Source organism: Anas platyrhynchos, chromosome 2 (assembly GCF_047663525.1).
Source record: "Anas platyrhynchos isolate ZD024472 breed Pekin duck chromosome 2, IASCAAS_PekinDuck_T2T, whole genome shotgun sequence".
Classification (NCBI taxonomy): Eukaryota; Metazoa; Chordata; class Aves; order Anseriformes; family Anatidae; genus Anas; species Anas platyrhynchos.
Window position 1 is genome coordinate 158511843 of NC_092588.1, and position 19718 is coordinate 158531560.

Consider the following 19718-nt stretch of genomic DNA (forward strand, 5'->3'; position numbering starts at 1 on the left):
CCTCTCCAGGATCATCAGGACCCCTGGGATCACCAGCACCCTGTGGGATCAGCACCAGGACAATGGGGTCCCCAAGGATATCTGGGATCCCCCAAATCAGCCCTGGGACACCAGCACCCCCTGAGACAAGCAGCATCTTCCAGGATCCGTACCGGGATGCTGGGACCCCCAAGGACGACCGGGACTCCCCCCCAGGATCATCAGGACCCCCAGGATCACCAGCACGCTGTGGGATTGGCACCAGGACACTGGGGTCTCCAAGGACATTTGGGATCCCCCAAATCAGCCCTGGACCACCAGCATCCCCTGGGATCAACATTGGGACAACTGGGGCCCCCCAGGATCATTGGGATCCCTGGGATCACCAGCACCCCCTGGGACAAGCAGCATCCCTTGGGATCAGTTCCAGGACACTGGGACTCCCAAGGACATCTGGAAGCCCCAAATTCAGAACCCAGGATGACCCCAGGATCGCACCCGGGACTCTGGCACCCCCAGACCCCAGCACCCGCCCAGACCCCCCTGCCCCATACCCACCCCATTCCTCCTGCTTGAAGGACGACACACGTGGTGCTGCTGGCGGCCAGGCCACATTTCAGAGATAAACACCCCAAAATTACCCGAAAACGGTCTTGCCCTTTCAAAAATCCTTTTATTTAATTGATTTTACAAACCCTGGGGAGGGCTCCTGGAAAGACGAGGCTGCTGCACCACCCCGAGACACCCTTTGGGGTGTGGTGCAAACCTCCCCTCATCATTCGGGATCGGAGCCTCACAACATTCACAGTGTCTAAAAATTGAGGTGTCCTTATTTATTTATTTTTTCTCCCAGATTTGGGGCCATGGGGTGAGCAGCTCACGGAGTTTTATTCCTTATCCTATACAGTGGAAACCCCGAGGAGGTGCTGCGAGCAGGAGGACCTCCGCCCGGCAGGCCCTCAAAGATGCCAGCAGCACAAACTCCTCGATTTTTCCAGCTGATCTCACCCTGGAGCAGAATCACCTCCCTGGAAAGCACCGGGAAAATGTGACCCTACACCAGGAGGGAGGGCAGAAGGAGCTGTGAAACCTCTCTGCCCTAAAACCTCGCCGTGCAGGGGCTGTCGGAGCGCCCCGCCTCGCTTCCCGTAACTCCAGCAGCACAAAAGCAAGCTGCTTGTTTCGATCTCCCACCGTTTATTTTGGAGAAAGCGATCACGGGGAGGAATTCGGGGTGCTTTCTGAGCTGCCTGCCAGCTTCCAGCCCAAGCTAGGTGACGAGCAAAGACCTCGGGGTTTTGCTTCTCGCGGCTGTGATGTGCCCAGGCTTCTTGTGCATCTGCCCGAGGGACGACATGGTTCTGGCGTAGGTGTGCTGGTGAGAAAAAACAAAAATTGATTATCAAAACGCTGCTTTCCGAGCAGAGCTACCAGTAAAAACCCAAATTCATGACATGGCCCTCGCCACCAGGAAGGGAGGAGAGCTGAGAAGTGCTGGGATCGCTTTAAAGCACAAGAAACCAGCACGGGATGGGGTCTCTACATCAGGCAGAGGGGAAAAACGATTCCAGGAGCTTAGAATTAGCAGCAGAATTAGTCCAGCATCCCGGCACACGTGGGCAGGAGCTGGGCCCGGCTGAGCTCACCCTCTGGTCTCGCTTCATTTTCGCCTTGTAGAACGAGGCCGATTCCGGGCCGGCCGGCAGCTCCAGCTCCTGCAGCCGCTCAAATCTCTCCTGCTCATCCTCCTCCTGCCGGGAGAAAAAAAAGAGACCCCAATCCATGAAAAAAAACACACGTGGAGACGCAGAGCTCAGCTGGGATGGAAACACGAGTTTTTAAGACAGCAGCCAGCGATCTGGTGGTGTTTTCATGGCAGATTTGAGGATAGCTCTGGCTTCTTTTGGTTACTTTCCCTCAACGAGCAGCCTGGAGAAGGTGACAGTGAAAATCTGGGGTGATAGAAGGTAAAGGACTCGAGGCAAGAGTGGAATGAAACCCCCAGAGGAAGGTGCTGGTGCCCTCACGGACCCGGAATGGGGTCAGTGGTGGTGAGCGAGCTGCCTGGTGAAAGGAAAATGAGAAACCTGCACAGAGCAGCATTACAGGGTCGCTGTTGGTTCCCTGCCTGCAACGTCACCAGCCTGACACAGCTGCGAAGCGTCGCCCGAAGGCGTGCTTCATTTATCTTTGGGGTTTTAATTGATGCGATGACAAGGAACCCAGGGCTGGGAAGCATTAAGGGAGTTTGTGTGAACGCACTGAGTAACTGGGGTTAGTAAAAATGCCCGGGGATGGATTTCCTCCTCTTTTCCCCAAAGTGACATCCTGGGCCAGTGCAGGCAGGCTGAGTTCCCCTGCTAACCCCATTAGTTGGGGTCAGTTTTTGGTTGGTGTTGTTTTGTTTTTTTATTTTTTTATTTGTTTTTTTGCTGTTCTCTTTATAGGGTCAGTGTCTGCAACCTTCCAGCCCGGTACATCGCAGCATCCCGCTTAAAACCAAACTCTGCTTTTGGTTTTTCCTGCGTCACGTTTGTTGTTCGTAGCCCCAAGGGAATTCGCTCAGGAGGAGAGGAAGAACCTGTCCGCCACCAGCCTTGAAGCTCTTCACGTGCCTTCCTAGAAGGCAGGAAAGAAAATGCTGAACCGAGATTTACGGTCAAAACGATCAGACGCAGAGAAATGAAAGGTCTCAGTTTCGGTTTTCTTTCTAGGGAGCTCCAGTCCCGCGGCGCACGTGGGTTAGAAACGGGGCCGTGCGCCTAGGGCAGGGGTCGGGCAGCTCACGCCCTCCTTCCACTCCTTCCCAACCTGCCTGCAGGTGCTCTTTGCTCCTCTTTTCCCAACCCTGATGCTTCTGGGGCTGGGCAGCAGTGACGGAGACGTGGTGTGGCACAGAGGACTTGCCCCTGGCGGCCAGGAGGGGATTTCTCTCCTCGCCACGTTCCCCTTCTTGGTGCCTACCCAACAGCATTAAGGCTCCGAGGCTGATATTTAACAAACCTGGAAGGACTTCGGAGGGAAATAATGCAGAGAAGAAGCTCTGGTAAGAAACTCAAGAAAAACGCCCACTGTCAGGAACAAGAGACGATGGATTTCCCCAAGCGGCGGTTGCTAACCAGAGGGCTGGCCACGCACCAGTTGCCACAACACGAAGCACAAAAGCCTGGCTGGAACCATCACAGATCCCAACTGCCAGCCTCCCGAGCACCCCGAGCACCTCTGGGCACCGTGCCTGCTTGTGAAAAGTCAGCAGATGCCCGGGTGCTGCGAGCACCGTGTCCTATTTTGGCCTCTTTGCAATAAAGCTGCGGTGGGAGCAAGCAGCCAGCTGCTCTCTGCATCCTGTCAGCCAGCGTTTTGCTGCCAGCCACTCCGCTCGGAGAAAAAAAGGCAGAGCTGCCCCAAATGCCCTCCTCCTCCTCCTCCTCCTCCTCCTTTTCCTCCTCCCAGGGGCTGAGCTGCGCCCTCACGGCGCGGCGAGACTCACCAGGCGCGTGACTCTGTCGATGGGAATCATTCCAGGCCTGATGTTGCCACCGGGCTTGAGAGCTTTCTGCACGTAGGTGGGGATGAGGAAGGATTCGCTGTACCAGATCTCAAACTCTGCAAGGCAAAATCGGGGCAGTGAAGGGGGCTGCAGCCACCAGAGGCGAGGCTGGGTTTCCTCGGGCTCCCTGCTCACGGATCACGCAGGCCATGGGTGCTCCGAGCTCTTCTCTTTCAATCTGCTGGAAGAGCTCGTTAATTAGGACAGGGGGGCAATAAAGACAGTTAATGAGGTCGGCAGACCCAGGAGGTGGCCAGGACAGTCCCCTGGGCTTGTGCACCCGAGAGGGGAACAGCCACGAGATGGCAGTGCTCCTGCGTCCCGCAGCCATCCTCCCCACCCGCTGGGAGCTTGGAGAGGGCGATTCGGAGCAGCCGGGACGTTTTGGGGTCACGTTTCAATCCCAAATGCTAAAGGAGCACAGGCTCTTTCCAGCCCGTAATAGCTGCTGATAACCCACAGCAGGTGCTGCAGGAAATTTGTCTTTATTAATGCTTCGTGGCACGGGAGCCAGGAACACAGGCACCGTGGATGCGATGAAAACCACTGATTTTTTCACCCTGATTTCAGCTCCAAGACCTCTTTGCTCCAGGATGCCACAGGCAGCTGGCAGAAGCCAAAGCCAGAGCTAAGAGAAACCCGTGGCCAAGCTCCTGCACGGTCACAGTTGGGACGAGCAGGGGACACGAGCAGGGGACAGCGTGGCGTTATCTGCGAGAGAGAATCCGCAGAAGTTCAGGATTACGCCACAAAGAAACCACAAGAATCGTCAATAAAAAAAAGAGAAAGTCTGGAAGGCAGTAAGGGAAACCACAACAGAGCACGACAGGGGCTTGGCAGCACAGCTGGGAAGTGTTTCGGTGCCGAGCTGCCCTCACACACCCCAACTGAGCCCGAGGCTGCTCAGAAACTCATACCTGCGATGAGTTTGTTCCGACACTGGTCCACCAGGTGCTGGCAGTACTGGATCTCTGCCTTCAGGTCCTGCAGCTCAGCGTAAGCCGCCCGGTACTCCTCCTTCAGGTCCTTCATCTTCATGATGAGTAAAAACTCCTTCTCGTCGATTATGAGGTGTCCCGTCTCGTCGACGTACTCCCCTGGAGGGTAGGGAAAGGAACCAAAGGTTTTTTGTGCGGGTGGAGAGGGGCACGGAGCAGTCACTGTGCTTGGAACCACTCAAGGTTTCAGTCCCCCGTGAGATGGGACACGAAGGACACACACTTAGGGTATTTCTTAGGGCTTTCCTGGCTCCTGCTGAAAAAAAACCACCCTGGGCAGCTGCGGTGAGGGTTTGGGGGACAACAGGCTGCTAAAAAGACCACTAAAGCCAACGCTGCTTCTCTACGATAAACATCTCGTGTTGTCAGCTTCCCTCAAATCAGTTTGCCCTTGTGGTTTCCAGCACCCACAGTTGGTAGATGTCATCAGAAAGAGGCCCAAAAAAAAAAAGCAAAAAGCAGTGAGTCTGTGAGAAGAGAAAGCCTCCCTCTGATACAGATTCAAGCTGATGCTGCTCATTGTGTAGCCAGCGACTTACCCTGCTGCCACCGCTCCTGCCTCTGGGCCTCCAGAGCCTTTTTGATGTCCTCCATCTCCTGCTTGATGAAGTTGATCCTCCGGGCTACTGTACCGCTCCTCTTCTTCCTGGCGAGGAGGATGCTTTTGTTCTCCTTAAAGATCCGGTTGATCTCACTTCCACACTCCTCCTTGAACTGCTCAAACGCTGCTGTTTTCGACGGAGGGGAGCTGCAACAAAAATTCAAAGAGTGAGGGCTCGTGCCGTGCTGGCTGCACCCTGGTGCCACCCCCACGACAGCCCCCGTGCCCCTTTTTCCCCTCTGCACTGCTCCCAGAAGGAAGGATTCCTTAGGAGACGCCTCAGAATGGAGTTTTCCCTGGAAAGAGGATCTCTAAGGGTTTGAATTTTCAGCAAAAATAGCTAATGGTGTTAAACCAAAATGATTTTGCTCTTTTCCTGCTGGATTCCCAGCACAGAGCGGCCACGTCTGCCAAAGAAAGCCCTTGGCACGTGTCAGTCCTGCTGGATTTGGGGGGAATACTGCAAGGCGAGCAGAGGGCACGCTGCTGAGCACATCGAGCCCTTGGTCTTGGTACCCTGAGCGTTTTTTACCCCGTCTACACCATCCAGGAGGATATGCAATTCAGTGCTGCCCTCCTGTGCTAAGTTCTGGTCGCTGTACCAGCAGATAACTGGCACGCTGCTGCATTTTGGGGCCCTCTCCACAATTCTCTCTTGTTATGGCATTTCCTGCCATGACCTCACGCGGATATTGACCCTTTTTCACGAGTGTTTGGGGTTTTGTGGCTGCTCACGAGGCATCTCTGCCCGAGGGGTGAGGAGTGCTGCGACTTTCACACGGGACCAGGTGGCGATGGAGTGAACTGGGATAGCTCAGTGGCAGAAGGTAAAACCTGCAGGCATGCTCGGAATGTAAATACAGGAATATTGGCTCTAGAATATACAGAGAGAGGGGAAAAAAAATCACATTTAAACGAGGAACTGACTCTTGGTCAGCAGAGATCACTTAACAGAGCAACTGGCAGAGCTCAGGGCAGGTGGGGAAGCCACCAGCATCTTTTGGTCCACTGGTGTCCATAAAAACCCTGCTGTGTCACCACCCAAGCAAGGAAGCTCTCTGAATCTCTCCTCTTTACCTTGAAAAAGGGAATTGTACTGGGGAAATGCAATGCACACACTAAAAACTGGCAAATGAGTTATATTCCCTTCACAGGGACAGCTTACCTGGGCCGCTGGGAACCTTCTGCAGAGGCTGGCTTCGAGGGCTGCGCATCGATATTGGCCGTATCCTCGCTCCTTGCTCTCTCCTTCACGTCCAAATCCTTGATGGGAATCGTTACCTGGCTTTTGGATAGTAAAGGAGCTTCCAGATCTCTCCCAGAAACGTAGCTCCTAGTTCCTTCCTTCCTGAGATGATGGGAAAAAGAGGAGGCAGGGTAATTTCTTCCCAACAGGGAACTGGAATCAAAGCAAGGGTCTTTCTCTGCTCTGTTCCAAGCAGTTTAAAGGAAACCTGCAGGTTTAACACGGCTCCTGATGGCAAAGAAAAGGGAGAGCCGCCTGCCTGCTTCACTCACTTGGAGTGCTCGCTGCCCTTCCCGGATTTCTTCTTCTTCCCATCAGGTTTGGGTGAAATCGGAGTCGTTCTGGTCCCCAGTTCCCGTCTCTCCTTTTTCCCCAAGAAGTGGCGATCCACATCGACCACTCCTGCCTGGAAGGAGGAGAAATAAAAGACAGAGCAGGAGGTGTGAGCTTTGTAGATGATCAAACCACGCGGTACAGCCCACAGCCCCTTCATCTTGTCACACAACCGAATCCCAAAATCTTTGTTCACTACCAAGGACTGCAGGGTAACACCTCTATAAAAATGAAGCACGAATTAAAATCCTTAAATTATCCTTCAATTAATACGCTGAGTATTTCAGCTACTTGGGGAGAGAATAGCTCGGGTCCAGGGTCACAAAACTAAGCTCAAGCTTTTACTGGAAATTTTCCCTCCCAATTTTAGGCAGTTCTGAGCCGTGAGTAATTCAGGCAGCGCTCCCAGGGTTTGACTGGTAACATCCCAAATTAAAACACAAACAGCAACCTCCTACAGCACCACGGCATCAATGCAATGGAAAAGCATCCTCAGAATTCTTTCAGGGAAGGGGGACACGGAAGAGAATTACATTTCCTGCAGGACCTCTCAAATTGCCTCAACCACAATACAGAAGGGGGCACTAAGCGTTAAAATCCGCTCATGTTAGGGTTTGGTTTTGGTTTCCAGGTCTTTAAATAAAGACTTGAATAGGCCTGCTAGAGCCCATCTGTTTTGCTGTTATGCAAATAATGTGCCTTTTCCCTTTCGCCTGTCTTCCGAAATATTCAAAGCATCTACAGTTAAACCACAGGACGAGTGCATGACTCTGCAGAGCCGATAATGATTATTTTTCTCTGCTTGACTGGGAAAAGCAAGGCGAGGAAACGACCACTGCAGAGAGAAAATATTTCACAGATGGAAGCGAGCAAGGAAAAATAGGTTATAACCACAGGTCGGAGTTCTGCATTTCTGGTTTAGAGATTTCTGGGTTTTAGAGTTCACTTTGCTGTGGAAATTGTAAGGATTAAAAGGAGGCAACACAGGCAAGGGATCTGATCCTGCCTTCTACAGCCACCTGGCTGCCAGGCAGATCACCTCCTTCTATTAATTTATATTTGCTTCATTACCGTGTTCTGAATTATTCTGTTCAGATAGCGGGCCTAACGCCCTGCTGCCAGGAATTAAACTCTCTGTTAATTGGTGCCCCTCTGCTCTGTGCGAGTTTCCTGGCACACTCACCGTGTTAGTATTTCTGAGCTTTAGATTTCAGCAGGGAGAAGTTCAGAACCCGAGGCAATTCGGGGTTCAGCAGCAAAGAAGTAATTCTGAAATGGGTTCTGGGCAAGGCCCGAGCACCGGGAATTACCTTCTGAGCAGCAGCAATAGTAGCAAAGTCATTCTTGTCTATCAGAGCATATTTGCTTCGTAATCTGGCTTCCACTTCGTGTTCCTGTTGCCTAGGGGAGAAAGCAGCCCTTTACCTTCGTGTTCCCAGAGGATTATTTCATATGGCAAAACCTGCAATACCTGCCAACATCACGTCTCCAAAGAAAACATCTTTTATCTGAGATCTCACTTCCAAACACCCCATTCTGCTCTTTCCACTCTTCCCGTGGTGTTGGAACCTTTTCCATTCCCTTTCAGGCTTCACAGCTAAGGAAGTTTTTTGGTATCTGTTTAAATACTGAGCTTAACCTTTCGATGGTCCAGATCGAATAATATCACATCTGTTCAGTTATATCACTTTAATAACTAATCTTATTCTAATCTATTGATTATTAAATGGTGTGGTTTTTTTCTACTAAAAGAGAGCAGGTGAAGCACACTATAAGAGATTGAAGATTGTTAGAGAACCTGCAAGTTAAAAATAATTAAAAAAAAAAAAAAAGCCCAGCGCTTTGGCACAATAAAAGGAGGCACAAGTTAAAAAATGATAATTATTGGGCAAGATTTTTACCATTTTGCTCCTGGGTCCCTGAAAATCCCGACTGCCCGGCCTGATGACACCCTCATTCCTCTTCATCCTTTTGTGTTTCGCATCATGGAAACTGCCTGTCCTCATTTTTTCTTCCAGCCTGCCACTCACCTTCCCTCGTTCAGCCCAAAGCACAGCTTGCAGCACCCACCGTGACATTTTCCAACAGGCTCTTTCACACTTTCTCCCCTTTAAATATAAATACGTACACACTGATGGCCTTTAAATGCTGGCGTGGGGAGGGCAGCACGTATCACCTCATCCTATCGTTTAATTTTTCTTCAGACCTGCTTGTTGCCTGCCTTGCACTCAGGAGATACACAACAACTGAGGTTCCCATGCTCAGGGGTGTTTGTTTGCTGAGCAGTGTTATTAACTTATCACCAAGAGCCTTTGCACATGACTTATGAGCACTGGAAGGTTAAAGGCAATAGTCTTTTTGTGCAAAAGCCATCAGAAATTGTCCAGAACTCTGTTTTCGGTTACAAGTTGTTCCCTATCCTTAATAATTCTTCACCAGTGATGTCCTGGTAAGCGTGATATCGCAGACAAAAGCTTGATGGGATTTCTAAACCTCACTGTGACATACATCAGTCCTGAATATCTTACCTTACAATCAGCTTGAACTGCTTAAATACCTCCTGGACTTGCCTGACATTCGTTATCTGAGGAAAAGATGCATACAGTGAAGACAAAAGTCAGCATTTCCAGGCTGTGGTCAGCTGTACTGATGCAAATATTTCAGATCACGAGGGTTTTGCTTTCCAGCTGGTGGCTATCAACACTCACGGGGAGTTACCTTTATCCTGTACTTGGCTGGAGGCTGACACCTTGCTCACTCTGAGGAGGTTTTTAGGGAGAGAGGAAGCTGCTAGGCCTAGATTTAGAGCCAAATAATGGGGAGGGTGCAACTGAGCAGGAATCTGCCCTGAGGTCTCCCAAGGTGTAAGATACAGACCAAAGCATGAAATGCACTCTCTCTGCTCTCAACTTTGCCTCTAAAAGATTCCTCAGTCCCTCCAAAGACATCGTTCCCCGTGTGAAACTCCTTAGTTCTTCACATTTTGCAGCTCAGATATAAACCAGCTTCACAGAAACCCTTATTCTGCCTCACTCCTGCCTACTAGAAGAACACACGGACTTTCAGAGAGGATAAAATGACATGAAGTGAGAGGGAAGGTCTCAAGCTGTTCCATTTAGAATCACAGAATCATTTAGGTTGGGAAAAAAACTTCAAGATCATTAAGTCCAACCATCATGGGGTCGCCTTCTTGTTTGCCCCCACAGAAATATTTGTGCATGGGGGACTTCAGCTGGTTCTTTTGGCAATCATTTTGCTGTCGACTGGTACTTCCAGGCTGTAAAACTGTCCTAACAAACCTGTCCCTAAGAGATCGAACGTATTTTGGCAACACACCTTGCAAAAGTTTTAGTATGATGTTGACAGGGCAAATTTTTGATGTTACTTATGTATAGAAGTAATGCACAAACCAATTCAAAGGGTTTCATGACAAAGGAAAAGTCTCCTCGAGCTTTGTAGTGGGTTTACACGGCAAGGTTTTACCCGAGTAAAACCATCACAGGCTTCCAAAAAAAGCAAAAATTGTATGAAAACAAGGAGACAGGCATAACAAGCCAAAAAATAAAAAATCTGTAGCACTTTTGGGTTAAAGACAGCTCTTCAGAAGACATTTTCATTGATCCTGCCCTGGGATAAAATGGGATGGAAGCAGTATCCAAGTCCTTCTCTGCTTAAAACGCTATTTACCTCAATTTCATCGATGGCTCCTTGCAGGTATTTGTGGATCTGAGACTTAATCTCTGCTATCTGGACATCAGTCAGAGGGTCGTAAGTCACCAAAGCTCGATTTGCCTGAGAGAAAAGGTGAATAAGTATTGATAAATTAAAAAAAGCACAGCAAGCACTAGTCTGGGAAACACCTGGTGTGCCCAGGGAAGCTTTGAGCTTAATTTCTGATTGTAACTTCTCATCATCAGAGTTAATAAAACATGGGACTTGGGAGCATGCTAAAAGGAATGTGTTCCCTCTCGTGTTTCAACCAAACAAGAGGAGGGCCTCACAAGTCAAAAAAAAAGAAACCAGGCATCTACAGGAGGTGGTGACTCTGCAAAACGATGATTATGGCAGGTGCTGTGTAAGATGTTGCAGCCAGTTCCTCACCAGGTTGTTGTGCATTGCCAGTTCTTGCTTCAGAAGAACGATTTCCTTCTCCAAAGCCCTCACTGTCTCCTAGCAGGAAAACAAAAAAAAGGTGAGCGAGTAACTAAATGCTGTTATTGAAAATAAAATAAGCACTGGCGATTCGGAATGTGTGTCCAGAAAGGTGGGAGTACCCAAATCTGGTGGGATCTGGTGAAAACAAACACCGAGCTGCTTTAGGAGCCTGTTGGAGCATCAAAGCACAACAGCTTCCTTAAACACGTGTTGGTTTCTCTTTCCCATCCACACCTCCCAACGAAAACGAAGGGACTGAAGAGGAAATGACAGCTTTTTGCACAGCTCCCAGCTTCTTCTGGAAGCTGTTGAAGGAAACTCCCCAGCTGCTTCGCTGCTCACCAGTGAGATCAGACCGTGAAGGGCTCTCACACACCCCATGTGTTACGGACCCAACAATTCTAAACTTCTTCTTGGGGCCACCAGTAATTCATTCAGCTTTGACTGCTGCCAGCTCCCTTTCAGCTGTGGAAGCGCACTCAGGACATCTAAAACACCGCCATCAATTTCTTTAATTATTTTTTTTTGCCTGGAATCGTGGCAGGAATATCATTTTACCAGCAGGAGCAGGAATAACGCTGCTCTCCACATACCTCCGGGTCACACGTCACATTGATGACTGGCTCTGTCGTGATCCATTTCATTCTGGTAGCAAAACGAAGAGAAGACAACTGAAAAACACGTGTTGTTTTTTTTGTTGTTAAACAGTAACTGAAAGAGATATCGGTGAGGATTTCATTTTCATAGTCCCTTACTATTAAATCAGATCAGATCCCAGCACAAAGAAAAGCAAAATCGTTTAACTACACGGAGAATTATAGGGTTTATGATTCCAGGAGCGTATCCCCCAGTGCTCACTGGTTTCTGTGTGATGAGCCAGCTTCAGACCATCTCTTTGTGCTTTCTGTCCTGCACGTGGACAGCTCTTTGTGTGACAGAGCTGTGATCTCGAAAACACCCCCCCACACACACACACAGTTCTGAGCAAAATAACACGTCCTAACACCTCCAAATCACGGATCGATGGCTTCCAGGCTTAGTTCCTGCAGTGTGATCTCTTGGGAATAAGCCCCTGCAGCCTGAAAATCATCCCATTTCCATCAATTTCATTACACAGTTTATTATTCAAAACACACTTGTAGATCTGAACCAACAATAACAATTAACACTGTCCAGTGTGCTTTGATCTCAAATTTTGGGGCCTTCTGTAAATCAGGCTGCTCACCACTCCGCATCACAAAGCAGACTGGCGAGATCAATCTGTTCTCTGAGCCTCTGAGATAAGATGAGCTCTATCCAATGTTTCTGAAGAATTAGGCAGGATGTTTCTCTGGGACTCCAGCCACAGCCCTCCAGAGAATACTCTTTGAAGGCAGTCAGGGCTGATGCAATTGCAGCAGCAGCAGGAACAAGACTGTAATTCTGCAGAAATCAGTTCAACTTACAGTCTCTTCTACGTGCAAAGCTTCCCCGCAGATATTTGCCACTAGGACAGTGTTGCATTTCCCTCCTGGAACAATAGAAAAGAAAAAAAAAAGGCAAAGAATATCATTTTGTTGCTGTTCTTCCCTTTTCTGGAAAATATTACGCTATGTGCTGACTGAAAAACAGAAAAAGCAGCAAAGAACATGGCCGGTTGGGAAGTGCCCCTCTGAAGTTCCCATCTAGTGGAACAGAATGATTTATGAGTACATCAAACATCCCTCTGAGTTTTGATGACTTCGGTTCCTCCACACAAATGCCTGCAGCCTGTCTTCAGCTGCTTTCTCCTCAGCCTTTCCTGCACGTTCCGGACGCACCTCGGCTTCGGGTTTCTCATCTGGAGCCCGATGCTGAAGGAGCAGCAGCTGGAGAGGTTTGTAACGTGCTGCATTTTTGTGCTGCCTAGTTTTTTCAACTGTTCCAACTGAGGGAAGTTCAGCGAATTTCTATTGGCCTGAGCAGCCTGGCCTTTGTACTGTCTGTGCCTGCTGATGAGGAAAACCAGGCGTCCTTTGAACAAAAATTAGTTCCATGTGTTTAGAAGGGCTTGAACAGCCGATAGGCTCCCTGAAACACGATTTTCTACGGGTTTTCTTTGGGGCTGTTACCCACAGCTCTTACCCAGCGAGTCCTTGAGGACGTGAGTGAGCTTGCTCTGTCGGAAGGGGACGTGGTCCCTCCTCGGGTCAGCCAGGGCGATGACGATTTGCTCGAGGAACGACAGAGACTTGTTAATGTAGCTGGCTTCCTTCAGAACCTGCCCTTCAGACTGGAACCAAGACCCAAAGCGTGAGGACAGGGATCTAATCCAGATCAAACATTTCTCATCTAGATCTAGATTTGCACTGACACTCGGGGAATGAAGAGGAAAAGCACAAGTTCTTTGTCCTAAGAGCGAATGGCTCTGGCCTTTTCCTTTGTGGAGAACTGATAGCTGGATAAACTGAGGGTCAGATAAACCACCTGAACCTGGATTGGGTTGGGAGGCACACACAGGATGGGACTCACGTCCACGGGGACTTGGCAAAGGTACCCAGCAGCTGCCAACATCTGAGCACTCTCCCGTGCGTTAATGTGACTTAGAATTTGTCACAGCCTCTCCTATTTATCACAGGCCGAATTCTGTTGTGGAAAACCCTCAAATTTCACCTCCAACGTGTTGATTACCAGCCTCTCCACCATGTTCATCAAATATTTCTTACCCCGGTCTTGCTCAGTCTCTCTGAGCCTGCCAGGTCAATTAGGTTGATCTTGGAATTAATGCATCTGACTTCTGAGAAAGCTCTGCAACGAGACTGAGGGGGGAAAGAGCATGGGCTGTACTTCGCTGTAGGCAAAAACGAAGAGTGAAAAACAGCCACACAAAGATCCTCAGTCATCTGAGCCCCCGGAATAACTGCTGGAGCTCTTACCTCGATGTAGATAGTAAAGATGCAATGGGATCTGGAGGAATTCTTATTCAGTGAGTGTTCTGCTATGACTCGGTTGGTCTCACCCTGTAAAGGGAGTCAGAATTGAAGACGAAATTTTAAAGCTTCTGCAAAAGGGAAATTAGAAATCCACACAGGTAAAGAAACAGTGGTTCAATCTTCATTCTGCAGCCTGTTGTTCACGTGGTTAGAGCCTCCAGTGCAGGAGCACAGGGTATTTGTGTCACTTTCTCACTTAAAAGGCATTTCACAGCACGGTTGGTTAATAATCATAATAATTGTGCCATAATTGTGCCTCTTACCAGATATATTCTCTGTATTTCCAATTTCAAGGCTCATTTTCACCATCCTGCTACTCTTTAGGAGGAAAATGGGAGCTCCTGGGAGTCACAGGGGCTAGCTTAGGACACCAATCCCATCAGTAAAAAGGCAAATCAAGGATTTTAAGGACACCAGAAGGCTCCTGGTAAGAACACCCTTCCACCAACAATTTATTCATGTTTTCCTTACAAATTAAAGCACCCGCAGGTAAAAGAAGGATGCAGCCACAACCAAATAAACTTCCTTCACAAAGACAACATGGTGTGAGCAGCCCTGCTGTAAAATCTGACAAACACTGCCTGTGCTGTGACCATGCCAGAGATGTCAGTGGTAAAACTCTTTTCTTGGAGCTCTGACTTAGCCAGGACAGGTAGGGGAGCTTTTCAGGAAGGAATTCCAGTGTAGGTTTGCTGGGGGGAGTCAAAAAGGATCCCAAATACCCCACGCTTTGTGTTAAGGCAGTGTGAGGTGACCAGGGTAATGGACAGAGGTCGTTTCAACTGCTCAGCACCTCGGTCTGCTGAAGGGGCCGGTGAGGCAGCTGGTATTTCAGACAAGCCTTGTGAAATGAAGACAAAAATCTGTGGCTACAACTATTTTGGTGCTGCCTGGAATCCCCAGCGCTGCTGCTTTCCGTGGCCTCACCCCTAATTTATTTCCTCCATCACCTGAGTTGTTCTCACATCCCCTAAAACCTGGGTTTCTCCGCAGAGATCTTCCAGAATCTCTCTGCCACGGATTATTTCCTTGCAAGAGCACGGACTACAAGGAGTTACCACTTCTCCCACGCAGCAGAGAGAGAACAAAGAGGGCTGAAGCTCCCTCCATCAGTCCTGGCCACCCGTTTCCTGCTGTCCTGCCTCTCCCCTCACCTAAACCACCGAAAGAATTGGAATATTTGCTTGGCTTGCCTCGAAAAGGAGATTGAGAGCATCCTCCTCGTGGCTGACGGAGTGTATAGACAAACCCTTGACGTAAACGCCCCGTGGGCAGTCCACCACAGCCATCTGCACGTCGCCGGCCCCGCTGTTTGTGGTGGTGGCCAGCAGGTCGCACAAGGTCTCGTTGTAGATCTCCAGGTAGGAGACCCGCACGGTGATGAAGGAATCGACGGAGCGCGCGATCGCTTTGAAGACCTGCAGAAAGAAAAAAGGATGGCAGTGGCAGGACTCGTTCACGAGCAGAACTGTTTATGGCTTTTCAGAGGAGCTGTTTGGGACTTGTAGAACAGCTCTGAGCTCATCTATGGCTAATTCTGAACCGTGGCTGAATTCTAATTCTAATTCTAATCCTAATTCTGAACAGGGCTAAGTCCATGTTTTTAGTAGGATTCCTCAGAATGATGTTTTTTGAAAGCCTTGAAGGTTTCTTCTTACATTCTTTTGGCATTTGGGAAGCAGCGAGCTACCCAACACGCTCCCGATGCTCTGAAATCCCACCACGAGCTCACCGTATGTTACAGGATCCTTTATTTCCTTAATGACCATCACTGATTTAAAATTTAAAAAAAAAGGAGCGGTGGAAACCAAATAAAACATACCCAGTGTTAAAACACTTTTATGAGCACCAGAAAGCTGATAGAAGTGATGCTTTTATTACTTCTTCTAGGCTCTTTTCCCACCAGGATGCTCAGTACCTGCTGGATAGCTCGGGGTATGATTCCTCGATGCTTGTACTCGGCCGTCGCTCCCGTCATCGTGTAGGTTTTACCAGCCCCTGTCTGCCCGTAGCACATGATCGTGCCTAGAAAAGAATCAAAATGAAATAAACCCAGGAGGGAATCTTTCAATCTCCCTCAGATCAACTCTCCCCTCACCATCAAAACAGTCAAAATAGGAAGAAATCACCGTTATAGCCCAGCAGGGCATCAGACACCAACTTCTCGGCCACGGTCTCATACGCCAGCTCCTGGGAGGTGTTGTGGAGGACCCCGTCCAGCCTGAAGGACCAGTCGGTCTGTCTGTTATTCACAATTCCTTTCCTGGCGTCTTTTTTGATGTAAATATCTATGCTCTGAACCCCCCAAAACAAGAAACAAAGGTTAATTTCAGCAGATGTGAAGAGTTCCAGCAGTCAGCATCTAAAAAAAAAACATCCACTGGAGAGCTGCAGGGAAGCAGAAGGTGGAACACAAAATATTGTGACTGCTTTTACTGCTCCTGCGGGTATTTTCTGGCTGCAGGAGGTCCAAAAAAAGGAAGAAAGGTTCGTCTGTTTGGCTTTCAGAGGTGGGATAGGGCAATTATTGGGTTGGTGTTAACACAAGGATTGTGGGGTGAAGTCAGGAACGCGTGGATGGGGAAGAGAAACGGCCTCCACCACAGCAGGACCCCTAAGGATGAGCTGGGATTCCTCAGAGATCAAGATCCCAGCCCTTTATAGGATTTTCTTTAGGGATTGCATCCCAAGAAGTGGGTTTGCCAAATGTACTGATAGAAAACTGTCAGCACAGAGGAACGAGGAGGAAGCCGTGAACCAAAAAGCACCAGAAAGCACCAAGGAATGGAGGAATTCTGTGTTTTTCTCAGCAAAACTGAAATCAAACGCCAAACCTTTCACGCCTGCTTTTTCCCTACCTTGTTGTCTGGCCCAAACTTGATCATGTCTTGAGCAAAATCGGCCGTTGGTTTGACTCGTGCAAACGTACGGACCCTCTTCTCTGCTGCCTCCATCCTGCAGGGAGAGGACCAAGAAAAAGCACCAGCTACGACCTCGGCTCACCCAAATCTCTGCTCCCGAGGCTCTGAGCGAGAGATTTGAGGCAAAACAAAACCAAAATGCCCCAAAAGCGAGGCAAAAGGCCTTGCAGGCTGCTGGGTGCCAGCAAATCCAGCACTCTGAGCAACCTGAACCTGTATTTCTTGTGTCTTTGTAACCCCTTTTTATACTGTTTTCCCCTTTTTATGCTGTTTTCCCCTTTTTATGCAGTTATCCCCTTTTTACACTCTTTTCCCCTGTTTATAAAGTCCCACCTGAGGCACACGGGTGAGTCCTTTTTAATCCCTGGAGCACACAGGTCCTGTATTTTCTGTTTCCTGTGCTCAGCAGGCGAGATCCAGCCCCAGCTTCTGCTTTCGGACAGGATTTTTGGTCTCTCTCGTGCATTAACCGCTTTTTTCCGGGCTCTCCATCACCTGAAATGTAAAGATATGCTCTGAACCAAAATTTCTGTTTGAATAAGAGGTGAGTGAGTGACTGACAAAGCCCCACGTGCCGTTTAACTGATTATAAATACACAAAGACCCATGGAAACGTCGCGTTTAACGAACCCAAATGCAGCTCCTTGCCCCTTTTCCCAGATTCTCACAGCAAAATCGTCTCCAGAGTCCAAAATCGGCAAACTCAGACAGTGGGAAAGGTGCAGCCCCCGTGGGAATTTGTGGGAATTCGGGTTTTTTATGGAGAAGGAGAGTGTTTTTCCCTACCCAAGGACTGGAGGAACTCGTGTCTTCTTGCTCCAAGGCTACAGTGAGAAGGAAAACAGAGAGAAAGGAGCAAGGGGAAAATTTGGGCAAAAAAAAACCCTAATCTGAGCCAGAGAGAGAACAAATTTAGGATAAGCAGAATTCTCCTCGCTGCAAAAAAGCCCGCTGCGCAGCGTCAGGGCAGCGATCACTGCTGGGATCACTTCGTAACACTGCAGGAGGGAGGGATGATCCGAACACCACAGGGAACGGGCACCAAAATCGGGCCACTGGTTGGGACGCCCTCCTAGGACAGCCAAAGCCTGGCTAATTTGGGGCTCCTTTTGGGGCTCCCCTGCTAATTTGGGGCTCCGTTTGGGGCTCTGTTTGGGGCTCCCCTGGTAATTTGGCTCCATTTGGGGCTCCCCTGGTAATGTGGGACTCCGTCTGGGGCTCTGTTTGGGGCTCCCCTGCTAATTTGGCTCCGTTTGGGGCTTCCTGCTAATTTGGGGCTCCATTTGGGGCTCCCCTGCTAATTTGGGGCTCCATCTGGGGCTCCCCTGCTAATTTGGGGCTCCATCTGGGGCTCCCCTGCTAATTTGGCTCCATTTGGGGCTCCCCTGCTAACTTGGGGCTCCATTTGGGGCTCCCCTGCTAATTTGGGGCTCCGTTTGGGGCTCCCCTGCTAACTTGGGGCTCTGTTTGGGGCTCCATTTGGGGCTCCCCTGCTAATCTGGGGCTCCTTTTGGGGCTCCCCTGCTAATTTGACCTCCTTTTGGGGCTCCCCTGATAATTTGGGGCTCCTTTTGGGGCTCCCCTGCTAATTTGGCTCCTTTTGGGGCTCCCCTGCTAATTTGGGGCTCCTTTTGGGGCTCTGTTTGGGGCTTCCCTGCTAAATTGGGGCTCTGTTTGGGGCTCTGTTTGGGGCTCCCCTGCTAATTTGGCCCCATTTGGGGCTCCCCTGCTAACGTGGGGCTCCGTTTGGGGCTCCATTTGGGGCTCCCCTGCTAATGCGGGGCTCCTTTTGGGGCTCTGTTTGGGGCTCTCCTGCTAATTTGAGGCTCCTTTTGGGGCTCTCCTGCTAATTTGGCTCCATTTGGGGCTCCACTGCTAATTTGGGGCTCCACGTGGGGCTCCCCTGATAATTTGTCTCCTTTTGGGGTTCCCCTGTTAACTTGGGGCTCCATTTGGGGCTCCCCTGCTAATTTGGGCAATTTGGGGCTTCCCTGCTGATTTGGGGCTCCATTTGGGTCTCTGTTTGGGGCTCCCCTGCTAATTTGGGGCTCCTTTTGGGGCTGTTTGGGGCTCCCCTGCTAAATTGGGGCCCCGTTTGGGGCTCCCCTGCTAATTTGGGGCTCCTTTTAGGGCTCTGTTTGGGGCTCCCCTGCTAATTTGAGGCTCCCCTGCTAATTTGGCCCCGTCTGGGGCTCCCCTAATTGAGGTCTCGGGGTCAATTTGTGCTGGGAGGCGATGGGGGCACAGCAAAGCCCCGCGGCGGGGGCAGGCAGCAGCGCTCCCACACCGAGATTAGGGCCTGAGGGAGGCGTGAGGCGGGGATTTGGGGTCGGGGGTGGCCCAAAAAGTTCCTGGGGACATCAGACGTGGGGGGGGCGGCTTCACCTCTGCGCCTTGGGCCAGGTCCGGAGGTGGGAGGTGAGGCGGGGGCGGCGGAATTGTTCTGGAAGGAACCAAGGAAACCGTTAGGAATGTTCTAGAATTCAGCTGGGACCCCCAATCCCCCACCAAAAGCCCCCCCCCCGGGCCCCCAGCACCTCCCTGAGCAGGGAACCCCCCCTCTCCAGGTACCTGCTGGGGGCTGGAGGTGGCACTGGGGACACTGGGGACAAAGTCTGGGGGGGTGACAGGGCCCTGGGGGGGGTGACAAGGCCCAAATGGGGGGTGACAGGGCCCAAGGGGGGGGTGACAAAGCTTGGGGGGGGGTGACAGGGCCCGGGGGGGGTGACAAGGCCCTGAGGGGGGTGACAGGACCCTGAAGGGGGTGACAGAGCCCTGGGGGGGGTGACAGGGCCCCCCCCGTCCCCACCTCAGCGCCCCCTCAGCTCCGAGCAGGCCGCGGGGCCGTTGCCATGGCAACCGCCGCTTTCCCGCGCGGCGGCGGCGACGCCGGAAGTGCGAGGAGGGCGGAAGTGAAGGCGCGGCGGGGGGTGAGGGCGGAAGTCGGGCAGCTGGAGGCCGGGCGGGCGGCGCTACGGGGGCCG

General features: G+C 50.5%; 1 protein-coding gene across 2 annotated transcripts; it reads right to left on the reverse strand.

Annotated features, from left to right (window-relative positions):
- Positions 1 to 632: 632 nt before the first annotated feature.
- Positions 633 to 19681, reverse strand: KIF9 (kinesin family member 9). 2 transcript variants are annotated; one of them, XM_027450289.3, is made up of 23 exons: positions 19544 to 19681; positions 19120 to 19177; positions 17068 to 17229; positions 16672 to 16768; positions 15943 to 16108; positions 15732 to 15838; positions 15007 to 15231; positions 13757 to 13840; positions 13547 to 13639; positions 12966 to 13113; positions 12308 to 12372; positions 11456 to 11533; positions 10809 to 10877; positions 10395 to 10499; positions 9236 to 9291; positions 8018 to 8108; positions 6647 to 6780; positions 6294 to 6476; positions 5067 to 5275; positions 4447 to 4626; positions 3470 to 3585; positions 1626 to 1730; positions 633 to 1354 (listed from the first exon to the last, which is right to left on the reverse strand). In XM_027450289.3, the coding sequence occupies exons 4-23, from the start codon at positions 16765 to 16767 to the stop codon at positions 1250 to 1252; spliced, it is 2415 nt and encodes an 804-aa protein (XP_027306090.3). In that variant the 5' UTR covers position 16768; positions 17068 to 17229; positions 19120 to 19177; positions 19544 to 19681; the 3' UTR covers positions 633 to 1249. The 2 variants fall into 2 exon arrangements, 1 of the variants encoding a protein (XP_027306090.3); XR_005263576.2 differs by lacking the exons at positions 633 to 1354; positions 1626 to 1730; positions 3470 to 3585; ... (4 more) ...; positions 8018 to 8108; positions 9236 to 9291 and having other exon boundaries at positions 10428 to 10499; positions 11456 to 11507.
- Between the last annotated feature and the right edge of the window lie 37 nt (positions 19682 to 19718).